The 25910-nt window shown below is 43.6% G+C and overlaps 1 protein-coding gene across 1 annotated transcript; it reads right to left on the minus strand.

Annotated features, from left to right (window-relative positions):
* Positions 1–1803: 1803 nt before the first annotated feature.
* Positions 1804–11691, minus strand: LOC146865449 (uncharacterized). The gene is made up of 3 exons (XM_085640150.1): positions 11265–11691; positions 10686–10974; positions 1804–2227 (listed from the first exon to the last, which is right to left on the minus strand). Exons 1-3 carry the CDS (start codon positions 11689–11691, stop codon positions 1804–1806), a joined length of 1140 nt encoding a protein of 379 aa, XP_085496276.1.
* Positions 11692–25910: the final 14219 nt, after the last annotated feature.

Below are 25910 nucleotides of genomic sequence, written 5' to 3' on the forward strand. Positions count from 1 at the left end.
AGTGTTCGGAGTTTGGTGCCGACTCAGTTCACGTTTGCAACTTGTCCTAAACTCGCTTCAGTCCTCTTTAAGGTACAGGAATTTCTGGGGAAAGTCACCTCTCGGGCCATCGCACTAACCCCCACAATCATCTTGCTGGGGACTTAGACCGAAACCAATAGGAACAAAGGTGGGGCACTTAATTTTTGTTGCTATGGCAGTGTGGAGGATCTGTGTTACTTCGGTTTGGCTGGATGTTGATCCCCCACCATTCTCTCAGTGGCTGGCCAGGCTAGTTGCAACCTACCATCTAGAAAAAGCTGTCTATGCCAGAAAAGGTTGTAGAGGGCGAAAGAAGGGTCTAGACGTCTGGGAAGTTCTCACTACTTGGCTGGAGCAGTCGGGCTAACCTGGCCTGCGATTTCTCCCCTGTTCACTTTCTCTTGGCTCCTTATACTTCTACTTTCCTTCTTTACTTTCTCCTCCTCAGGGTATCACTTCTGACCTAGTGATCTTGTGCGCTACATTTTGTTTCTTTTCTCGCCCTTCTTCTCTTTTCTTTCTCCACAGTGCAATTAATTCCTGGTCTTTCTTTTCCCTTTTTGTGTCCTTGAACCACTAGTCTATTAGTGTGGGGGTTGGAGGGGGGCTTTGAATGTCATACCGCTGTACTGTTTTGTTCAATTCAAATTAAAAAAAAATTATATATAAAAAAAAAAGGACCATTTTGCCTTCATTGATCTCATATCCTGAAATCCGTCCAAAAACTCGATGCTAGATTATACACTGCTGGTAGTGCTGTAGTAAGCTCTGAGGTGTATATCACTAGATCATCCGTGTATAACCCTACTTTTTTCTCCCAGGACTGATATTTAAAAGGGAGTATGTTGTCACTTATCCCGATCTTCTCCGCGAGGAGTTCAATATATAAATTAAAAAGGAGACGTAACAACAGACATCCCTGCCTGGTTCCTCGGTATATGTTAATGGATCTTGAGATATTTCCATTCACTAAGATTTTTGCTGTTGGGTTCTTATACCTCTATTGATCGACAGAAATTATCCCCTATATTAGCTAATCTTAAGATTTTTTGCAAAGAGACCCAATTTACCCGGTCGAAGGAATTTTAAATGCGGATGCTAGATCTATGGCCCGATTAAATTATAGGCTAAGTCTTTAATTTCCCTCCCCATCATAAAGCCATTCTGATCTTCATTGAGCAACAAACCCACTACTCCATTAAGCAAATCTGCCAATATTTTTGTATAGATCTTGTAATCTGAGTTTAACAACAAGATAGGCCTATAGGAGTCACAGGAGATTGGTGATTTATCCGGTTTAAGTATCAAAGATACAACGGCCTCATTCCATGAGGGAGGGATCTCCCTACCTTTATTGAAAATATCTAAAAACAGCCTACACATAACTGGAACTATGTATTCCTCTAACTTTTTATATATTTCCAAAGGGAGGCCATCTGGGCCTGCTGCCTTATTTGATTTCCCAGATTTTATTGTGATTCTAACTTCACCTTCCGTGATTGGAAGGTTTATTACTTACCTATGTATATCTTGAAGTTTCCAGGGGAGTTCCAGGCCCAACAATTCTTCCACCTCCTCATCTACCATAGTTAAATCTTCCAAATAAACTTTCTCAAAATGGTTTAACATTGCATCTTCAATATCTTCACTCGACCCAGTAAGGCAACCTGTCTCTTCATGTTTTAATTCTTTTATAAAATTCCGTGCCAGGTTATTTTTGACTTTCCAGGCAAGTAATTTACCACAGCCTTCCCGGTAATTAAAATGGGCCAAATTGCTTGCTCACCATTTCTCCTGTAATCTTGCTTCTACTAACGCTACAAGGTCCTCTTTAAGGGAATGCATCAAGGATTGATATGGCCCTTGCCGTATCTCAGCCTCTTGTAGCTGCTGTTCCAGCTGCTGAATCTTTTTCTCAATATTAGTAATCTCCATTCTTCGTTTCTTATTTTTGTGGGACTGACTAGATGTTATTTTACCTCTCATAAAGGCTTTATATGTGTCCCAAACTATGCCCAATGGTTCAAAGAACTCTCGGGATTCCATCCCTAGTACTGCTATCATGTCCTCATCAGATAGTATGGTACGATCCGTAGTCCACCTTCTTTGTACTTCGATATTTGGCGGAACCAAAACTAGAGTTATGGATGCATGCTCTGACATATGTGATCCTAAATGGATAGCACCCTTAACCTGCTCTTTTATACTATGATTAATTAAGGAAAAGTCTATTCTTGATTAGTGCCCATATTTTTTGTTATTAAAAGTAAAACTCTTAAGGGTTCCATTCCTCTCTCTCCAAATATCACATCCATATCTTTATTGAATTTATAATTAAAGAACGTATTTTGTTAAGTATAGTCGCTCTGCTTTTATTGGAGCTATCCAAATTGCCTTCCATCACCACATTAAAAACCCCCCATTATAATTGGGTCAGGGAAATCTAGGAGTTCTGAAAGTAAACTCCCAAAAGGTGTGGGATCATCCACGTATGGACCATAATAGCCGACCACAGTATAGGCTTGATTACAATATTTTATTTTTGCTATCGCCCATCTACTGGCCTTATCCACCTTACTTTCCCCACTTGTTATTAAGGGATTAGTTTTTACCAATGTGGCTACCCCTCTGATAGTAAGGTGATGGTCAGTAAATATCACTTTCTGTAGCCACTTTCTTGCTTTGAAAATATCACACATTTCTTTACTAGTTTAATGGGTTTCTTGAAGGATAATAATCTGCGATGAGACATCTTTTTAATAATGCAGAATCTTTTCTCTTCTATTTCTCTTCTATTTCTCATTCTGAGCCCATTTACATTCCATGATAGCAGTTCTAACTGCTCTCTCCGACTACGGATCATAATTGTTCCTTAAATTCATTATCCAGTCAAGACCTGAGTTCACATAAGTTCTATGAAGACAAAGATTTTTTTTCCTCCCACTGCTCCCCCACCGTTGTGCTAAAACCTATCGAGTCCCCCCCCCCTTCCCTCCTTGGAAAACCCACCTCTTCCTTTTTCTTTACGGCCTAAGCCTATGGAAGCCTCCCGAGGTTGAAGAGACTAGATATCAGAATTCTAAATTTGCCATCATTTTAAACAATGCTGCTGTTGACCCTGGAACTAATAGAAAAGAAAGAGAAGAAAAGGAAGAAAAATATCACAGAGAGAATATACCAAAAGAGACAGCGTTTTGCCTTGCCTATTTCAACCCAGTACCCGACAAGGATTTCAGAAACTCTTCAGCCTCCTCTATTCTGTGGAAATTCTGCATCTTGTTATTGAGCATTACCCGCAAACTTGCAGGGAATCTCCGCTGGGCCGTTGCGCCCAGCCGTTTAAAGGGCTCGATCATGTTTCCAAACTCCCATTGCTTATTGGCTGTGATCTGTGAAATGTCTTATCTAATTGAAGTTAACCAGAATTTTTCTTGGTTTTGTTTTATTCAGGTTCCGTCTGAATGGGTCTCTGTGGACTAATTGTATATCCTTTGCTAACTCTTATTCAGTGTATTCTATGTGAATTCTCAACTTGATAATTTTTGCCACAAATGTCCCTATATCACCCCCCTCAGTCTCTTCTGGAACTTTTAGGATGCGAAGATTACATCTTCTCTGGTTGTTTTCTAATGATTCCAAATTGTCCTTCAACAGCACCTCGTTGCCTTTTAAGACTGTAATTTCCTTTGTATTTGGCATTGTCTGTAGTGTAAGATCTTTCACTGATGTTTCTAACTGAGTTTTTCTCTACAGTATCACTGGCCACTCTGATCTCCTTTTGATTGGAATCCGAGGTTTCAAATCTATTTCTTACTTCCGTGGTAAGTAACTGTATTTGGTCACTGACTGACTGAGACTGTGGTGGGGTTAGAGAGCAGCTTACAAAGGAGGCTGATTTTGTATTTGTATTCCTTTCTACTCTAGTTTCCCCTCCCCCTTCCTCAGGAGGAAGCGACACATTTTCGTGGAGTACCGACCCTGTTTGACAGGAGAAGGGCTCTCTCTTTCTAAAGGGGGAGAGATCTTATTCTCCTCCTGGGAAAGCTGGGTTACCTTTAGTTCCTTAAGTTCTTTTAACGGGTCTATTTCTTGTGGCTCAGGATTGTTCGCTAACACCCGAAACCTATTTGAAGTTCTGATATCTTGACCCCCTTCCAGACTAACTCCAGGGTTGTCCCAACCTGGATTTTTCAACAGCTGGGTCTTTGGTACCACCTTGAATAAGGTTCGTAGTGAGGGTGTAATTTTTACGTTTTTTGGGTTCTCTGCCCGAGTCTCCACTTTTTTCCTTTTCAGTCTCCTCCTTCTTGGACTTTCCCACTCTCCTGTGGCAAGCCCAATCTGATTTGGAGGGTTCGGGGGAACAAACTCTTGCCTTATTTCGAATTTTACTCTGAGCACCCTTCAAGGAATTCCTTGCCCCAAAACTTCTCAGTTGGTACCTTCCCAGTGAAGCGTTCCTCTCTGATATCCCCTCAACCTTTTCTTCCACCTGAAATGCCTCTATCTCCAACTGGTCTCCAGCCGGGCCTTTGTTTTTATTCTTTCTAAGAAAAAAACCCCCGATTTCTCTTTTTTCTTCAACACTCCCTTTTTCCACTCTGCTTCTCACCCAACTTCTCCCCTTACACCCTCCTTTAATTTTATTCTGACCTGTATTTTGTATTTCCTCTTGCTTGGAGATTAGCCTGCAGCATCAGCAGATATTACTCCTCCTGACTGTGCCAGCTCCAAACCTCCATAAGCCTCATTGCCGCTTCCTTCTCCTCCTTCTCTTTCTTCACACCGGGTGCCTCGTATGAATGTGCTGCCTCTGCCTAATCTGCTCCAGATGGAGCACTGAGCCGCCTCCGTCCGGCCCCAGTAGAGCTCACGAGCAGCTCGAGCCCAGCAGGATTACCTTAAATATTGTCTCTTAACATACATTTGCATGAATGCACATAAAAGATAATATTCTCTGAAATGGATTTGCTTCCATTTACACTTCTCCATAGGCATATTATCAGGGCCTTAAAGATTCTGTGCCAGGCTTGAGTTCACTGCGCAAAATGTTGTTGTGTGTTGTTGTCTGCTTGGCGACAGCCTTTCAAGGGTATAATCAATAATGACAGCCTGACTAGAGCTCCGGCATGGAAATATAAGTGAAGTTTATTATATATAAACTACACCAATCCTTTGTTTAGACACAGGAGCATTTCGCTGTCACTGTCAAGGTTGGCTCATGCCGGAATTCCAGCTGAATCCTGTTTACCTTCTTGAGAAGGGCGATGGCCTGCTCTGCACAAGAACAGGCTCAGGGATGAAACATGCCCACGGGTAACTGGGGAGTTAGATCACCCTAGGGTTTTTTGCAGATTCGCACCCCCTAAGCCCACTAGGTTAAGAAGCGCTGGGTAGGATCATAGATATGATTATACATGTGTGCTTATAACCAATGTAACGCAAACACAAGGAGATGTTAGTTGGTGCACTGAAACTTTTCAGACACTCACCCCCAGTCAAGTATTTGGGTTGAATACATCATCGTTCTTTAGCTCATTTCACCACCCCAGTAAAGACCCAGCCATATGCAAATCAGTCTTGACCCTTTTCCTCCTAGGAACAGTCTAGCCCAAACTGCCAAGTCAGGTCTTCCCTGGATCGGAAACAAGCATCCTGGGACCGGTTTCGGGGTAACACCCATCATCAGCTAGGCTAACTTGAATCCAGTGGCAAAGTGAGCAAGGGACCCACGTATGGGCATACCCTGCCAACTTAGGGTGAACAACACAAACACAAGGAGATGATGGATGGAGCGATGAAACTTTTCAGACACCAATGTAACAGCACAATGGTTGAATTGTTCCTCTTCTTTACCATTCTAGTAATGCTGATTACAATGTTCTGTTTCCTTCTATTAATCATTGCAGCACATGTGTTTTACAGAAGAATCATAATGCTTCAATAAATAATTGAAATGCCAATTTGAGTATTTATTTTGTCTCCCTTTGGGCATGCATGTGTTACTAACGAAAGAGACTGATCTGTTTCCATGATTTTATGGGGGAATTAGAGTTGTCATGTTCTGCGTTTGCGCATACCCATCGATACCTTTAGAGGCCCATAGAGTGCACTATGAGCTTGCCAGGACTATGGCCAACATATCCTGATGGTATGCGTGGAATCAGTCTCTCACTGTCTTGATGTTTATGTTGTCCAAATGCATGATATAGTTGGAACCGTACAACACTGTAAGGTTAACATGATTATTTTAACTACAGTCTTAGCATATTTGGGGAAATATTCCAGTAGGTTTATTTGCTATTCTAACTTCGGTCCTGGAAAATTTTGGGGAAAGTTATAAATTCCCCATGGAAGGGTTGAAAATGAATAAGTTTGAACTGGAAAAAGTGAGGGTGCAGCTCAGGGCAAAACATTTGTCACGGCATGCGGGCATTCTGTCCTCTTCTTGAGTTGTTCTGCCCTCCCCTGGAGCGTGGTCATCCACTGCTCCTATTTTTGGAGCTACTTTTTTCTTTGTGTTCAAGCACCCCATATGAGTGCTTGTGTTTTCAGTCTGTCTCCCATATCCCTGTCCACGTATCTTCTACTCCCTCACACTAGTCCCCCTTCCATGTTTCTTCTTTTTCCTCCCATCCCCCTACCACTGCACTCTACTCTGAACCACTCCTCTATACCACTGCATGCCATTGTAGTCTACACCACTCTGCTCTCTTGCACTGTACTCTGCTCTTCTTTGCACCTTTCTATGCCATTGCACTTTACACCAACCTATACCACTCAGCTCCACTTGCCTCTATGATACTCTACTCTGGACCATTCTACTCTATGTCACTGCACTCTGTACCACTGCACTCTACTCTATGCCACTCTACTCTACGTCACTGCACTGTACACCACTCTACTCTATACCACTGGACTCTACTCCACTCTACTCTGCACCACTCTCTGCCACTCTATTCGACTGCATTCTATGCTGCCACTCTACTCTGCACCACTCTCCTCTGCACCACTTCACTCTACTGCACTCTATTCTGCACCACTCTACTCCGCAACACTCTACTCCATGCCCCTGCACTTCATGCCACTGCACTCTACATCACTTTCCGCCACTTTACACAGTGCAACTCTACCTCACTCCACACAGCGCCACTCTACTCTAGCCCCTCTACTCTACACCACTCAGCTCCACTCTACTGTATGCCAATCCACTCTATGCCACTCTACTCTATGACATCCCAAGCCACTCCCCCATTCCAATTTACTCTACCCCATTCCAAGCCACTCTATGCAACGTTGCTGTACAACAAGGCTAAAAGACATTGGAAAAATCCAATAGCTCTTGCGTAGGCAAGACCTTTTGCCTTTGCCAGTGCTTGTTTTTTCTTTGCACTATTTTCACCTAAAACCACTCCAGATCTACTGATTGGATATTTGTCATTTTGATATCATTTTATCTATTACAATATACTCTATTTTCCCAAATTGGTTTGGGGTTTTTATGTTGTAGTTTCAATTTATTACGGTTTGAGTGCTGCATTAGTACTGTATACATTGCCTGTAAGTTAAGCCTGACTGCTTTTGTGCCAAGGTACCAGAGGTTTAAGCATGGGTTAATTTAGTAGCCTTTGAGATTCACCATGACAAGGATTGTGTTTATTTGGGTAGGGCTTCCACCCCTCTCAACTAATAACCCAATTTCTTACAGTTAGGTTTTTATAAATACATAGCAACTCTTTTCTTTTGCCTTAAAGAGGAACAACTAGGTTCATAGAATGAGGATAAGGATAATGGAAATACAACGCATAGCATGGACAAAAAATAGTAAATCTAACACACTGGGCAGATCCTTTCACAGGAGAGTTTATTAACATGATAAGATGACAAGGAGAATCATCAATGTTGAATGGTTGCCATGGCATCTGCTTAGGAACTGCAAGCAGAAAATGTATCCCTAAGGTTTACTTTCACACTGGTGTAGAAGTGGGGATTATTGGCAGCAAGAACAACAAATGTAAGAATAACGGCAGGCATGAGAACTCAAGTGGGCAGGGAGATTCCTAAATTGGAGCACATATATGCTCAGGGAAGAATAGTGCTGTCCTACAAATGAGGGGCCTGGGCTCTGGGGTTAGATTAAAAGGATTCTCAAAATTGTCATCCTACAAATTATGTTTTTCCACAGGCCACGCACATCCATCCACCTTTAACGTTAGTGACGTTTTGTGCCTCATGGATCGTAGTACCATACTTGGGGCCTCATGTAGGTAGCCAAATACCGGTCGGTAACGGCCGATTTTCGGTAAATATGCCGTTACCGACCGGTATTCAGACAAGTGAGATGTAGGAGTCCAAAAACCACTTTTCGGTAAATATGAGGCGGTAAATACCGATTCATATTTACCGAATTCCAAAATACCGAATCAGATTTACCGAATACACAATTAACGAATCGGTAAATATGAAGTGGTAAATATGAAGTGGTAAAAATTAAAATGACATGTAGGAGCACTCGGTAATTAAGAAATCCAAGAAAATCGGTAAATAAGAGTCGGTAATTAACACGGATTGAAAGCAGGTGGTAACCATCAACAGTGCAGATAAGCAATCCCAAAATGCAACAGCGTGGACAACATGGCCGCTATGTACGTCATTGCAAGGCGCCTACGTCTACAGGCAGCAGGACTGAGGGTTTGGCGACGGGAGGAACGCATCTACAGACAGCGCATCACACTATTCCAGCTGACTGATGCAGAGATACATGAGAGGTACAGGCTACACCCCGAAACCATCATGGACTTAATCAGGGACCTTCACCCACTCCTGGACCAGCCAATAAGAAGGGCGCACGCCATACCCCCACATGTGCAGGTGCTCTGCAGCCTACATCTGCTGGCATCCGGCAGTTATCAGGTGGTGACAGCTGCGGTGGGTGGGGTATCCCAGAGTTGCCTGTCACGTTTCTTCATGAAGTTCCTGGATGCCATGATGCAGAGAATGCACCACTACATAAGCTTCCCAAACACACAGGCTGCACTGCAGAAAACAAAAACAGACTTTTATCACATGGCACAGTTCCCCCATGTCATCGGCTGTATTGATGGTACACACATCCCAATCTGTCCACCAGCTGACACAGAGCACATCTACAGGAACAGGAAGTCCACCCACTCCATCAATGTGCAGGTGATCTGTGATGCAGGGAACATCATCACAGATATTGTTGCAAAGTTTCCTGGGAGCACCCACGACTCTTACATCTTCCAGAATAGTGGGATCTACACACGACTGAGTGCCGGAGAATTCGGAGAGGGATACCTGCTAGGTAAGTAACAGTGACGCCCCTTGAAACCTGCAAATCATAGTGTATAGAGGCATGTTACTGATGGTTCCCTTTTACTCATCTAGGCGACAGTGCATATGCATGCCGGTCATTCATCCTCACTCCCTACCTACACCCAGCAACCCAGAGTGAGAGACGATACAACGTGGCACACAAAACAACACGCAATGTGGTGGAGCGCACGTTTGGACTACTGAAGAGCAGGTTCCGCTGCCTGCACAAGAGCGGAGGCGCACGCCAGTACAAACCCATCACCTGCTGCAAGATTATTGCCACTTGTGCAATGCTGCACAACCTTGCCACGAAAAAAGGTACAGATGTGGAACTAACATATTTTGAGGACAACGAGGATGAGTCAGGCCAGCCAGAGGGCAACGCAGCTAGAGTGCCAACTGCAATCGATGGGAGAGAGAGACGGGCAGAGATCACATGCAACTATTTCTGAGTAAGTGAGGGGACACAGCGAGTTGTGAGAAGTCATGACGTAGTTTTAATGTGGCACCACGCCATGAACACATGAACAAGCCAATCTGGCAATATCCCATCTATACAAGGAGTAAGTCCAGGGTTACGTCACCCAATGGGAAGTGGCTAAGCAGGGCTACATCAATGTTTGCGCATACGCGCTGCAGTGGTGGATTGCACGGCCTGTGCATCCTCACTAGAGCCAACCCCAAGCCGCCTGCTGCTCCTGCGTGCTTCTGGGACGGGGGGTGTGATGCTGCTCCTGCTGCTGGTGTCGATGCTCTCCGCAGCATCCCCTGCAGCAGTTGTCGACGCCTGACTGGTCAAGAGCACCCCTAGTGCACTTGTCACCTGCACCATCCCCCGAGACAGGTCGCTGCAGCACTGTGTTAGGCCCTCCTGCATCGTCACAGAGCGCCGGCACAGTAGAGAAGTCGCAGTTGCCAGACGGTTGAGTGCCCTGCTGGTAGTGTCCATTCTCTGGCGTTCCCGGCGCCGTGCTTCGATGTCAGCATCTAATTTGCTGCACAACTGCTGGATTGACTGGGACATGTCCCGAATGCCCGCAGCCATGCCGCTAATGTTATTGTCCATGTTGACTAATGTTGTCTTCATCACCCGCATGTGCCTCTGGACTGACATGACTGCCTTTGATTGCAGGCGCTGTTGCTTCAACATTTGGCCCTCGAGACCCAAGAAGACACCATGGCCGTCAATGGGTGCTGGTGGACTCTGGACACACGACCTGCGGCGCCCTCTTGCTCCCGTCTGTGCTGCCTGTGAGGTGTGGGGCACAGTGGCATGGCTCCCTTCCTGGGGCCTGGTGCGGTCTTCTGGGCCCATGCTGTCGTCTGACGAGGTGTCTAAGGCTCGTAGCCTGGCTGCTGGACGCCTCCTCATTCTCACACCTGCAAGCGGAGATGTGGCCGGTGAATCGAACATGAGTGGCGATGCTGGCTCTGGTTGAGGTGATGCTGGCTCTCGGTGAGGTGATGCTGGCTCTGGGTGCGGCGAGGCTGGCTGTGTTGGTGGTGCGGCTGCCAGTGGGCCTGCTCCCTGGTCTGAACTTGTGCTGGCTAGAGGTGATATTTGTGGCCGGTGTGCCGTCTCTCCTGCAGCATGCCCTGTCCTGCATGATGTCACATCTGTGGACAGAAATACAACATTGGCTCAGTGTCCCCGAAGGGCTGCATTGCAAGCGTCACAATAAATCATTTCACATTCCAAAATGTCCTCTGTCTCCTTGTGCCTCGAGTGCGTGACATGCCTTGTTGCCCTGTAACATTTACGTCATGGTTAGTGTTACCCTGACTAAATCTCCCGGAATGCATTGCCTGTCTGCACTGACACGTGTGGACTGCAGTGTGATTCTCGTTTCACAATGGGGGATGTGGGATAGGGGTGGGGGGGCTACATTGCTGTGCTTTCGTCTTACCTTGGTGTGTTGCGGCTCTGGCAGAGCTGTCGGCGTCCCCGAGGCCCACGACGCTCTCTTGCTCGATTGTGGCCGCCACCAGCTCCTCCAGTTCGGTGAGGGCAGGTGCCCTGTTGGTTCCACCTCCGGTCTGGCTGGCCTCCTTCTGGATGTCGCCCATCTTCCTCTTGGTTACAATCCTCAGGTCATACCAGCGCTTTTTGAGGACCTCAATGTCCCTGTGGGTCACTCCCACAGCATTGACCTGCGCCTGGATGGCCAGCCATATGTTGCGCTTTTCAGCCTCAGGCACTTGCAGGGACTGCCTTCCAAACAGCTTCTGGTGCTGCTTCACCACCTCCTCCACCAGCACCTGGAGTTCCTTGGGGCTAAATTTCAGCTTCCTCCTCCTTTCCCCTCCGTCTCTCTGTGTTCTCTGGCTGGACATGCTGTTCGTTTTCCCGCTCGCACAGGCAACGGCTCCCTGCCTCTCCTCTGCACTCAAAGCCTCTCCAGGGTCGGCTAATTATGTACACCTGCCTGGGTGTGGCCACCTCCTGGTTGGGTGGGCTGTCGTTGCACAGGATTAGCTGTTTCGTCAAGTCATGTGATTTTATTTACCGAATCCGTACATACCGATTCGGTATTTTCCGATTCGGTAAATACCACCTCGGTATTTTCCGAATCGGTAAATACCACCTCGGTATTTTCCGAATCGGTAAATACCACCTCGGTATTTACCGATTCGGTGAATTCCGATTCGTGATTACCGAATGTTACCGAATCGGTAACTGTTACCGAATTTTTACCTACATATAACTTACCGATTCTAATTTACCGATTCGGTGCGGCTCGGTATTTAAGAACCGGTAAAATGTATTTACCTACATGAGGCCCTTGATGAGCCATCGCAATGATTTATTCTTATACAATCAGGAAAAAAAATATTTCAAACAATGTTTTCCAGCTGTACACCCTTTTTTTTGTATCCCCTTTTCTGTACCTGAATCCATGTGGTATCTCTGAGGCTTAGCTGAGGTAATCAGAATCCAGCTGTCTGTCTTCTTAGTATCCCAATTTCTGTGTAAAAAAGACCTTTCAGATACAGTCTAACAAATATTTTCTAGGGTCTCAGACCCCCTTGTTTTAGAGGAGAAAACGGCACCCTTACAAAATACTCTTCTCTGTAGCCTTGGCATGTTGATTGCCTTGCCTGCTTTCTATTTTGCAGTAGAAAAACTAAGAAGTTTTACTACCTCTAGACACCTACACCCCCACCCACACAGGTTCTGGGCTTTACTCTTATTTTCTTGTTGCAAGCCGTTTTTAAGCTCAATTAAGTATTTAATAGAAACAGAATCAACCTTCCCTGCTCCATCCCCCAGGCTGAGCTCTTTCTCAGTCTCCTGTAGTGATAGAGGACAGTTCTATCTGGGTGTGAACCTTCCCTGCATCTCCCTTACTTGTCTTGAATTAATATTTTTGTTTGTATGTTTTCTAGATAGATCAGTAAGCACCATACGCTCCACTGCTGTATTTTTCAGGCAAGGGAACACGTCTCATGTGAGTTGGATAAAGTGATACTAATTGCCCCCAATGCTGAACTAAGGTGAGACTGCACAGTCTCTCTGCCTATGAATCCCTTTTGCACCTACAGCCCTAATTCTGGCTTGCTGTTTCAAGTCTCTTTCTGAGGCTTGCCATTCATATCTTGTTCGCAAATGAGATATTATTTGATAAGATGTTCTTGCAAATTCTCCAAAGTATTCTCATTGTTTTTTATTATGATATTGTTTTGTCTTGTACTGCTATGTAACTAACTACCTATTTAGTCTCTTCTGTCTGCAGTGTATGTATCTGGCTAACATACCAGTGAGTCAAGAATTAAACTCTTGCTATAATTGAAAAGTAGTCCAATTCTGCAATATGGAATTTCTCATTGATGAAAGTAATGGGTGAGACAGTATCTTAACAATGGAATTTTATTTCTTTTGTAGTATTTTGTAACTCCCCCATAACTCTATTTTTTGGGAAATTCAAAGTTTTATACATTTCAAGCCATTTTTTGTTTGAAATAAATGCCGACCTTAAAATGTTATATGTCCAGTTATAACTTAATATGTACTTACCTTTAATGAGAATACTTACAAGAGCTTTATGCAGGGGGTATTCGTTGCTTATATTTCCTTCTCACATCAGTCTGGCAAAAGTGGAGCAATTTAGGGTCTGATTTAGGGTTTGGTGGATAAGTATTTAGTCACAAGATTGATAGACATCTCGTCTGCCTTATTACAAGTAATAAGGCAGACGGGATATCTGTTATGCTTGTGAGGGTTTGGCCACTTGAGAAACTCTAACTCAGGCCCTTAGTTTATGATTTACATACATATGCTATGGCCTTTTTCCGGATATCTTAAGGTTTTTGACCATTATGCTTTGGTGTTTCACATTAAAAAGGGGCTGATTACAATCTCGCTAGGAAGGCCTTCGAATCGGATTCGGAATTGCTGAAACCGATCCAGAGCCCTTGTTCCTGACCGAATCGTCCCCTATTCCGAACCACCAAGTACGATGCAAATATCTCAATGGAAGTCCGAGCGAACCATGTCCATCATCCTAGGGGTGCATCGGACTCGCGTAGCTCGATTCGCTAGGAAAGCCCTCTGGATCCAAGTTGTACAGAGCGCTTTCCTAGCGAGATCGTAATCGGCCCCTTAGTATGACAATGTCTCACAATGTAAACTACAGCTCTAGAAATTTAACACAAAACAACATGAAAACTTTCCATCCTTGTGTTGTCTTGCAATATTTAATTAAAAAAAAATATGCATATGTTTAAACATATAAATAAAGTTTTGTTTTTTGATCAGAAACATTTGTAAGACAGACTAAAGGTATGTGGAGAGCAATTCTATCAAGCTTACTAAATGACAAGTGTTCAGTGTGTAGTTTTTTTTCCATTGAGGAAACTCCTGTGTGGTTCTTTTAAAAGTCAACACTAACTTTAATTGGTTTGAGAATATTACAATGTTGGTGTTTGTGCTTTCACTTTTTGTATTTTTGTTGGATATTTTCTACTTATATATGCAATGCATGTCTAAGTTGTGGCTTGTTTGAGGGTTTTTACTTTTATTTTTCATTTTTAACAATTTGTGAGTGTTTAGTAATTTATTAGAAATTCATGTATGCTTTAAAATATTATTTGGTACCTTGTGTCAGGGGTCACCCTCTGAGGATAGCCATAATATATACGGAATTGCTAGAGGTTTGAGGGGGCTCTTGCATCCCAGCTCCAGTACTTACCTTATCGTAGACATTCAGGTGCAGTCTACCCAGAGAGGATAGCAGGGAAATGTGAATAGTGATGCAGAAGAGAGAAACACTGTACCTGCTCTGATGGCAGAAGAAATGAAACCAAACTACGTAGAATAGACGGTACCTTGTTTTGCTTGGAGGAAAGACAACATGAAGACAACCAGGAAGGTGTAACCAGGATTATCATGGGAGGCAGCTATGATAAATGAGGACTTCATTTGCCAATTGTTCCAGTTGAATTGTATAATCTGAAGGAGAGACTGCAGAAGATGCTGTGTCTTCCTCCAGGAGCACAGTGTGTCTACCTTCATCTTGAGAGTTAAAACCTTCAGAACCTCATCTACCTGTTGGATTTGGAGAGTGGATTTCTGCTCCATTGGTAGTCCTACCTTGGTTGCTACATATCCTATTGTAAAGACAATGTGTACTTATACTTCATAACGTTAGAAATCTCAGTGTGTTCAGTTTTAAGTCTTTTCTGTGAACGTCTCTGCTACAGTCCATCGAAACCTTGATTATCTCCCAAACTCAGTAAAGAAAATATCAATGAGATTCTTTGAACTCCTTGACTATACTGTGACCAAGCATTTAAACATCATCTCTGTCTTATGATATAACAGGGTTTAATGGTGTGAGTAACCTTGCAGTGAGTCTTTCTTTACTCCTGTGTAACAGGGTAGAATGTTTATTTCTTCTACGTAACAAAACAAATTACAAATAAACACAAATATTTTCATAGTGCCCTCATTACTTATCTGAATCCTTCTGCACTTAGATACACTAGTAGTAGTTTTTTTTATTTACAAAAATATACCAATATGGTGTTGCAGAGAATCTGTATTCTGGGACGGAGGTGAATTTCTACTCATATGAAGGCATACTAATAGGTGAAAGTTATTATGATGTTATATATTTTGTTCCCAGGTGCAGCGCTACTTGAATCCGAGGCACCGAGAACCTCTTCCATCTAACTGCTGCGCTTCACTCTTCCCCTTTTTATCCTGAAGATTAATTTTCCTAGCAACCCACTGGATCTATCTATTGATTCTGGGTGGACGAGCATGGAGACCTCATCATGTTCTATTGACCCTTGTGGAACAGACCAGGTTTGTGACTCATTCTGAATTATGTGACAGCATTTTAAAGTTTGTTGTATCTTTTAAAATGCACATTTATATACTTTTTAAGATATAACACATAATCAATCAATCATAGATTTGTTAAGTGCAGCTATTCACCCAAGAGGTCCTTCGTGAACTTTGAAAGTGTTGGCATCTGTCTGAGGTGGAGTGGGAGGGTGTTCCAGGCCTTGGCCACGAGGAAGGAGAAAGAGTGACCTCCTTTTCTGGTCTTCTTGATGTGTTGCACCGTAGCAAGGGAGAGCTGGACTGAGCGGAGGGATCTTTAGGGTGTGTGGAAAGAGAGCCAGTAGTTCAGGTAGGCAGGTCCAGTGTTGTGGAGGGCTTTGTGGGCGTGGGTGAGAAGCTTGAAGGTGATTCTCTTCTCAATGGGGAGCCAATGTAATGTCCGCAGGTGTTGAGTAATGTTGCAGTGGCGCGGTAGGTTGAGGACTAGTCTGGCGGAGGCGTTATGGACGTTCTGGAGTTTGCAGCTGAGGTTCTCGTTGATTTTGGCGTACAGAGCATTGCCATAGTTAAGTCTGCTGCTGATGAGGGTGTGAGTGACGGTTTTTCTCTGTTCGAGGGGGATCCATTTGAAGGTCTTTCATAGGAGGGTGTGGAAACGGGAGGATGAGACAGCATTGATTTGGCAGTCCATTTTGAGTTCGGAGTCCAGGATGATTCCGAGGTTGCGTGTGTGGGATGTGTGGGGGAGGGTGGGTTGCCGAGGGCAGGGGGCCACCAGGTGTGGTATCAGGCATCGGGCTGTGGGCCCATGAGGATTACTTCAGTTTTGTCTATGTTGAGTTGTAGGCAGCTGATCTTCATCCACCTGGCGACTGCTTCCATTCCTTCTTGAAAGCTGTGTTTGGAGACGTTGGGTTCATAGGATAGGGAGAGGATGAGTTGGGTGTCGCCTGCGTAGGATACAATGTTGAGTACATGGGATCTGATGATGGGGGCGAACGGGGCCATGTAGACATTGAACAGGGTGGGGCTGATGGAGGATCCTTGGGGAACTCCACAGGTAGTTGGTGTGGGATCCGAGAGGAAGGGTGGGAGTCTGACCTGCTGCGTTCTGCTGGAGAGGAATGAGTGGATCCAGTCGAGGGCCTTTTTCCGGATCGCTGCGACGTGGAGTCTGCGGGCTAGGGTGGGATTTGAGACTGTGTCGAAGGCTGCGGAGAGGTCCAGGAGGATGAGTTCCACAGTCTCCCCTCTGTCGAGGATGGAGCGGATGTCTTCTGTTGCGGCGAGGCGGGCAGTTTCAGTGCTCTGGCTTTTCCTGAAACCGGATTGAGAGGTGTCGAGGATATTGTTTTCTTCAATGAAGGAGGCAAGCTGGCTGTTAATGGGTTTTTCGATGACTTTCACCGGAAACGGGAGTAAGACGATGGGCCTGAAGTTTTTACGGTCGGTGGGGTCCGCCGAGGGTTTTTTCAGGAGAGGGTTGATATTGGCGTGTTTCCAGTCATCGGGGATGGAGGCAGTTTGGAAGGAGCGGTTGATGATTCGGCGAAGCTTGAGGGCAATGATGCTTGCGGCTCTGTGGTAGATGTGATGGGGGCAGGGATCCGTGGGGGCCCCGGAGTGGATAGACTTCATAGTCTTCTCGGTGTCTTCGGTGGTGACAGCAGCCCAGCTGTCAAGTGTTGGCTGCGGGGTGTCAGGAGTGGGAGGTGCTGGTTCCTTATGTTGGTTATTGTTGTCGAAGTTGTCGTCGATGGTCTTGATTTGATGGTGAAAGAAGTAACTGAGTTTGTTGCAGACGTCCTGGGAGGGGGGGACGTCTCTAGTCTCACTGTTAGGTTGGGCAAACTCTTTGATGATGCTAATAAGCTCTTTGCTTTTGTGCGCGTAGGTGGAGATTCTGTCCTGGGGTGCTTTGTTCCTTGTGTTTCTGATGAGCTTGTGGAGGGCAGTCGTGTCTGCTTTGAAGTTGTCATGGTCTGTTATTGTTTTATAGTTCCTTCAGATCTTTTCGAGGTGTCTGCAGGTTCGTCTGGAGTCTCAGAGTTCGGTGGAGAACCAACTGGCTCTCTTGGCGTGAGTGTTAGTAGTATTCTTGAGGGGGCGATGGTGTTGGTGCATTCGGTGATCCATTTGTGCAGGGTTCGGGCTGCGGTGGTTGGGTCGTCATCAATGGTGGTTGAAGTGGAGCTGCTGAGGGAGGTGGTGAGCTGGTTGTCAGAGATCTTGTTCCAGTTTCTGCGTGGGAGCTAGTGTGGAGTTTTGCGGGTGATGGTAGTTTTGAAGGTGAAATGGATGCAACGATGGTTAATCGATGGCTAAAGGTGATGGAGTTACCCACTGTGAAGGCGGGTGGAGGATGTGTCCTGCTGAGGGGTTAGTGGGTGTCGATTGGTGAAGAGCACTTGCAGTTGTTGTCCTGGCCTGTGTTGAGAGCGTCAAGGGCCAAGGAGCTGTAGGGCTGGTGGGTGGGGGTCCGGGGTTCCTGGCACTGTTCGTGGACGGGTGCAGATGAGCTTGCCTTTGGTGCACACAGCGGGTGCCATTAAGTAAGGGTCGGGGGTGGGAGAGCAGCTGGGAGGCGGGAGCAGGAAGACATGGGAGGGGAAGGGGCGCAAGGCAGCAGCGGCAGGAAGGAGGGCGAAAAGGACAAAAAAGGAGAGAAAAAAGTGAAACTGAAAACTAAGGCAAAAAGGCAGGAAAAGAGGGAAAGAGTGAAACTGAAAAATTAGTCAAGAGCAAAACGAGCGAAAAAGTCAACAGAGAAAAGTAGGCAAAGAACCACAGTTAGAAAAAGCGCAAGGAGAAGGGAAAAAGGCAAAAGGACCTCACGGAGCGGAGCGCAGCACTGGTGCCTCGAACACCAGACTGGGCAGCGCTGGGGGCAGCGGCTCTAAGATGGAGCTACGCAAAGAGGAGCCGTTTCCTGACCAGGAGTTCTGTTTTTCATTTTTTATTGTTGCCATGTATAGCAACTATGTTCCTATTTCATTTTGAAAACTCATACATGTGATACATTTTTATTTGAATTAGGTGATCTTTTCAAAATGTGTTAACATGTGTTAGGTATTGTTCATGAACAATGAATAATGTCAATAATCACATGATTCTTAAGAAACAATTAGAATTTATTTTAGGGAAGGAGTTGTTTAGTGTTGTAATTTGATAGGAGTACACAGTCACATGATATGTATCAACCAGTGATTTGCGTCAGATTTTAAACCTTGTTTTTTTCATTGAATACTCAAAGTACTTCCAGCCATTTTCAATCGTCTAACAAGCTGGGAAAATCTGTATTACCAGTTTTTTGAAGTGTTGAATCCTGCGGAATTTCTGCTTATACTGTGACAAAGCGTATTCTTCTGAACATAACTAAGAGAGTGATATTAGAGTTGTTGGGGATAATGTAAAATGATTTAGATTTTGTGGTATGAATTATAGTAATGTTCTAAAATTATAACAATAATAGAGTGCCACCCTAGTGTAATGAGTTGAAAGACGGAAGATATAAACGTGGATGTATTCCTAGGGTCCATCTTTTTTTTACAACGAAGTATGACCTCTCCACATTGCATACAACACTTGCGTTATCTTCTCTACATAGCTGAACATCAGAAGTGGATGTTCAGTTCTATGAGTGAGCATGCTTGTTTGATATGAACCAGATTATGACAGTGAATTCTAGAAATTATAACTTTGGTAGCATTTCCCATGACAGCATGAAATTTGACACACTACATTCCTCCCTAGACATGGAGTTCATCTTACGGATATAGGTACTGGTCTATCTCTGCATTCTCCTCATATTTGAGTCTATGATGAAGCTCTATAATCATAATGTTTACATCTCTGCATAACACAGCATTTTTTCCCCCATACTTTACTCTTGGGCCCAGTCTTTTAATGTAAATTATTGTTTTGTTTTTTGAATCAAGGAATAGCCATCGGAGTTGAGATAGGTTGTCTCTGATATCCCGGGGTCCTTCCTATTATGGCTCGCAAACTGGGCCAATTTTAACCCTTTCCACACTTGACTCTCAAGATCTTGGCTATAAAAGCTGGTACCCTGACAACTCACGCTGTAAAACAGTGGACAAATCATTTTTCCACAGTGTATCAGAAAGGATCCAGTTGTGGCCTAGCAGTCGAAGGAGCCAAGGGAACGTAGCTCACACATGACAATTCCATTGCAGATCCCGCTACGATCCCAGTCCCAGCCTTAGAGTTAATCCCTGAGATGGCACCAGAGTTTCCGGAAAAAAAATTCTGCAAAGCAATGATGAGCTAAAACATCAGAAAGCTTGAAAACTTTATATAATTTCCTCAGATGTTTTCCACAATTTACTAACCTGGGCTCCTGCTCTAAAGTCAGCTTATAAAGCTATTTGGAAACATGAAAACATCCCACCCTCCTGGAGAACAGCTATTATAGTACCAAATAACAAAAAAGACCCTCGCAACAACCCAGCTAAGTATCGACCGATTTCCTTGTTGAATGGAAACCTGAAAAATATACCGCAAACTATTCTGAAATTGACTTCAGGATTGTGCCTAAGAGTACAAATCAAGATGCTATTGGACCTTCAAGCAGGTTTCAGGAAGGGAGCGGGGACCAGAGACCGAGCAATGGGACTGAAATTCACATGTATTAAATATACACTTTAAAAAAAATCTCCTCTATATATGGTCTTCATAGACCTGAAGACAGCTGTGATATCATCGACAGAGTGCTACTTTGAGGAGAATAAAAAGCTATTGATGTTCCAGACAAGCTCATGACTTAGAGAAACACTACTGGGGAAACACTGCCAAGTTAAGATGTGGCATCAGTGGGGAATGCACACCTGAATTCAAGACTGAGTCTAGAGTAAGGCAAGGTTGCATACTCGTCCCCTTGTTATTCAACTTATTCATAAACAAAATGGATAAATGGCTCCTGGACTTGAACCTGGATATGACAATGATGGGCAGAGAGAGAAACTACTTCTACTACTCTCTGCTGATAACACAGTCCTTCTGGCAGGCAATGGGTTGTCAATGTCTGTTGAAAAGCTTCAGAACTTACTGCAGCTCTAAAAACCTTATTATTAATGCAAAAACCTCTAAATTAATGGTATTTAATTCAATACAAAAGTTAAAAATCAACATTCTTACTTAACAAAGCCAATCAGAATAGTGTCAAATCATTTGCCAACTTAGAAATTAGTTTCAATGAAAAATTTACTGAAGTAGGAAAAAACCCAAAAAAAGAGATGACGGAGGGGGAGACAGAAGGGATCGGGAGTAAGAGGGATTGTAAGGTCAAAGCTTATCCACAGAGAGAAGTACATGGAGGACCTTCTGTGCCCTGGAGTTACTGTGATCTTTTTTTACATATACAAATCCATTTCTGAGGTTGAGAGAAAGTCCTGATTAGTGGTGCACTCAAATTGACAGATTTGTGAAATTTCAAAGGAACTTTGGGAAGATCTGAATACTTTTTTGACTTTGCTGTTCCCAGGGATGTGTGGGCTGAGTGTAAGATGACTGCACAATGGCCCACTGCAGAGCCACTGAGGGATGTTGTAATGAATGCTCCATGGTAATGGGGAGTACCTTCAGGTGATTAACTTTTCAAAAATCTCGAACAGGGGTATCTTGGAAATTATGTGTCCCATTTCATTCTTTTTTTTTTTATAAATTCTTTTTTATTGAATAAGAAAAACAAAAACATATCAGCGTACAATAAAGTGACAGTGCATTCATACATTTACCAACATCGAGTTGTCGCTACCTTCCAACATTGCCATTATATTACATACCGTTAATTTTACATTGTGACCGTTAATCTCATGGAGACATGCATTCCTGTATAGAGGAATCAGTAAATGGTACACACAACATTCCTCTCGCTTTGTTCCATTCCCTCCAAATCTTTGTCCATTTTCCGGTGGCATCTTCTCCCTTCATAGATCACCCTTTCCGTCTGCATACACCAGTCGATATCGGCCTTCCAGTCCCAGAGTCTTGGTGCCGTGTCTCTTTTCCAAGCCCTGGCTATATTACGTTTCGCTACCACATTTCCAAGGGAAGGCCAGACCCTTTCTTTAGCCGTCAAGTCAGTTGCATCCCATATATTGAGAAGACAGAGTCGGGGGTGACTTCCATACTTTTCCCACAAACTTCCCACATTTTTTTAGGTTATTTTCTTCCAGTACGACTTTATAATTGGGCATTCCCACCACTGATGTAAATACATGCCAACCTGGCCACAACCTATGGGACATAGTGAGGAGCTTAAAATACCCGTTTTAGCCAGCGCAACACTAGTGTAGTAAACTCTATGGAGGAGCTTCAGCTGGATTAATTTCAATCTGGACCGGATCGCGACTTCTCGAGGGGAGGCCAGTGCTTCCTGCCATTCCTCATCACCCAAGACTCCCACATCTTCCACTCACTTAGATCGGATCTTCACCAAGGCGTCTGGTGTATTATTTAAAATCTTCCTATAAAACCTTTTATTTACTAACCTAAATGTTTGCGACATGTAAAACAAAAATCGAGCCCATATATAGGGTACACGATTCCTGGCTTGCCTCCTAGTTAACTAATAGCATTGTCATCTGGGCAGGAGCAGCAATAATTCCCAGTTCATGTTTAAAAAGTCACTTTTCATAAATATATTATCAAAGCATGATGTGGCAGTTCATTGTCATTTACAGATAGCATATTTTCCATTGAAATGGCCACAGAAATTTCCCACTAACATGTAGTTTCACTGATAACAGAGCATACACATTTTTGGGAAATTGGGTTTCAGCAAAAACATTTAAAATTTGCACATCACCAAGTGTTCTAATTTGTTTTGATCCTATAAAGATATTTTTTTCACCAAAAAATTACAAAAATAGGTCTTCATAACAGTTCACTTAGCGAATTCAGTGTTGTATTAGAAAAAACCCCGACATCTTACAGCCTTCATTTAACATGCTTTGCACAGTTCAGTTGTCACACAGTTCACTTTACAGAATCCTCTAACTTAAGTCACAGAAAGAAAAATAAATAAAAGATAAGCTGACTTTTGACCTCTGTCTCTGAAAGCCAGAAAATGTAACAGGATAACAAGATTTAATGAAATGTTATTGGTCTTTCACTTTATGAGCAATAAAGATGCCTTTAAATCTTGTTATCTTGTCCCATTTGCTCTGGTTTCAGAGACAGAGGTCAAAAGTCAGTTTGTCTTCCCTGAAGTTAGAGGATTTTCACAAGTAGTCCCTAAAAATAGCTTGTGCTGAATAAATCTTGCTTGACAATGGGAGTAGATTTTTTTAGCCCTGTAATGGGCTCCCTTACATCTTGGTTTATCTTTTCTCCTGGTAGGTGGAGGAGTACCTTACTAGGAGGAATGAATGTCTTACCGTGGCCAAAATTCTACTGAGAGTTTATCCCTTTCTTGAATTAGATCATGGCAGCCATTTCAAGAATGAGGTGATGAATATTTGTGTGCGGCACTGCAGGTGGAGCAGAGGTTTCACTGTAGTTACCACTCTGAGGCTTCAGACTTCGTGGAACAAGATAATGGGACAGTGAAATCACATCTTGTTAAGTGTGTGCATCCACTTCTCTGAAATGGCCTGATGCCTTTTCATTGGTATTGATGAGCTTGAGAAGCATTGCAGATTGGAGGACAGGACTGCCCCCCCCACCCCAAAAGATAATCCTCATGGGTAGAGCCTTGAGGCTCCCTTCTGTACCTGCGACTGCACTTGTAAATATTATAGATGACATGGTTCTTGTCTACTGGTAGGGTCTGGCTGAAGTGGTGCATTCAGTCTCTCATCAAGTTGAATTAGCTACTCCACTCCCAAGACAGGAACATTGCCATGACCTCAGTCTCGGTAATTAGGTATTGGTGAAGAAGCATGCCAGGAAGTCATGCCCGGACCCTAGATGACGTGGCCCCTATCAAGTAATCCTGGTCACGACACTGCTGTGTATGCTGAGGCCTACCGAACTACATACAAGCCTCGCACACACACCGAGTGAGACAGGCTAGAGAATAAGTGGTGACCACCACTACTAATGCACAAAAGTTTAATATAGTGCAACCAGAGAGCTCAGAGAGCGAAGACAAGGAGTGCGTTCAAGTGTCTCAAAGTCAGCTTGAGACAGGTGCAGGGCCTGCGGTGAGTGGGCCGTGAGTAGCCACAGTGACCCAAACTGAAGACGATGTAAGCGCAGATTCAGAGCCTGGAGAAAGTACAAACGGTGTGACCACATCGAGGTCAAGAAACAAAAGGTGGCCAAAGAGAGGCAAGGTTTCTCTGTCTGATGAAAGAATTCCTGACATTATCAATGAGGAGACAGAGACCAGCGAGCAGAGTGACAGTGACTGTGAACAGCCAATAGTTAGGAGATCAAAGAGAAACCGAGCATAGTCGAAAGTACTGAGCTCCTAACTGGGCATACTTTGCTGAGTGAAGCTAATTTGAGAATACATGAGGTTGATGACCAATAGACTGAATTTGAGAAACCTCCATGATCAATATTAAAGCTGTCACATTTGACTTTGACTGATTTTTTTAATAAACTGAAGTCAACTGACATTTCTGAATGACTGAACTTCTGAACTGAACTTTGTAATGACCTTTAGGACCAAGGCTCCAGCAGAAGAGTAGGGATATCATTTTAGAAGAAAATGGTGTTGGGTTAGGGTCGGATTTTGCAGCAGCTGGACCTGAATTAATTGTGAAGAAGTCATCAGAGTTTCTGAATTTGCACAAGTAGAAGTTATCAAAACATTTGCTTGTCTATATTATTTTGACTCATATTTCTCTTTTTCTGATACAGAACTCCCCATGGTAACCTTTCACTTAATCATCATAGAGCAATAGTGGTCAAGGTATTAATCATTTCTATTAATCTAATCATATGCTTACTAATCAGTTTGAGTTCTAATGCAGAGCAACTTGTAAGTTGGGTCAGGCTGAAAATGACTATTGATGGTTTAGAAGATAGAAGGCAAGAGACTGAATTGAAGGCAAAGAAAGAAGTATCAAAGCAAGTTTGAGGTAAGGACAAAGAAAGTTATAGAGCTACAGGGTACAACTGAGGCTGAGTTTTGATTGGGAAAAACATGGGATTGTTTCCAGTCGCTTGAGATTGGGGTGAGGTGAGCATACATTAGCTGCAAATGACCCTGTTATTCTTGCTGTTCATTACACCTGGGGAAAGTATGCTTATTTTAAGCTTCCTTCAAATGGTTTTGGAGTTTCTGTTTAGTATTACCCAAGGTGTATCATGTACAGAAACTGGGAAACCATTTAAAGATGACATTAGTTGGGCTAGGTGCATTTTGAAATGCAGGTTGTATTTCTGCTTGCTGTACATAACAGTTTTCTGTTTCCGATACCAGAGTCACAGTGTGCTCATTCAAAATATTATTCTTTGTTAGCTTACATTTTGAAGGTCGTAGAGTAGCAATTCACTGGTTTGGACAGTGATTTCAGCACCTGCTGTGGATGAGAAATTGAGGAGCTTAATTGTGATGAGCGATACTGTAAAGGTCGCAATGGGGGAAGCTGGCATTATATCATCCATGAGGAGGCCGACATCAAGTACGGAGAGAACACTGGGTTTTGATTGGTTCCTGAACCTGAAGACTATCATGTGGACAAAATGTTATGTTTTAACTGTATGAAGCATGTTAGTTAGGGAAGACCACTAAACTCTGTCCATATTTGCATGCGGACATCCTTTCTCTTTTCCTGAGCCCAATGCTCCTTACTTTTCTGCTCACAGAGATACTCACAAGAGAAATTACATTCCTTCTTATTATAACTGGAACCTTTAACTGGTTCTTCCTTCAGGGCTATATTTGCTGACACCAGCTGCTTCGAAATTTCCTAGACCTGCCCACAGCCTGTTTAGAATTAGGGTGTTACCTTTATGGAAACAAGTCTTTGCCTTGATTTACATGTTACCTTTCATCATGCAATATCTGCATTACTAATTGAACTGTTATTATTTTATTCATGTATGCCGTATTCAGGTGATTTTTAATTCATGCCGTATAGATTTGGAGATTCTAACTTTACTACTCCATTAATAAACCTTTATGGTTTTGCAATCTACTCCTCTCTGTTGTTACTGTGGGGCAAAATCTGCTTAACTATCAATGCAATGTTAATGAATTTGTGATTTCTGCCTCCTTTCGAAATAAAGTTCCCACTAGGTGGACTTAGCAGTGATCCGTGTATGCACCAAGTTATCATGATGCAAG

This window comes from Triturus cristatus, chromosome 2_1 (assembly GCF_964204655.1).
Source record: "Triturus cristatus chromosome 2_1, aTriCri1.1, whole genome shotgun sequence".
Lineage (NCBI taxonomy): Eukaryota > Metazoa > Chordata > Amphibia > Caudata > Salamandridae > Triturus > Triturus cristatus.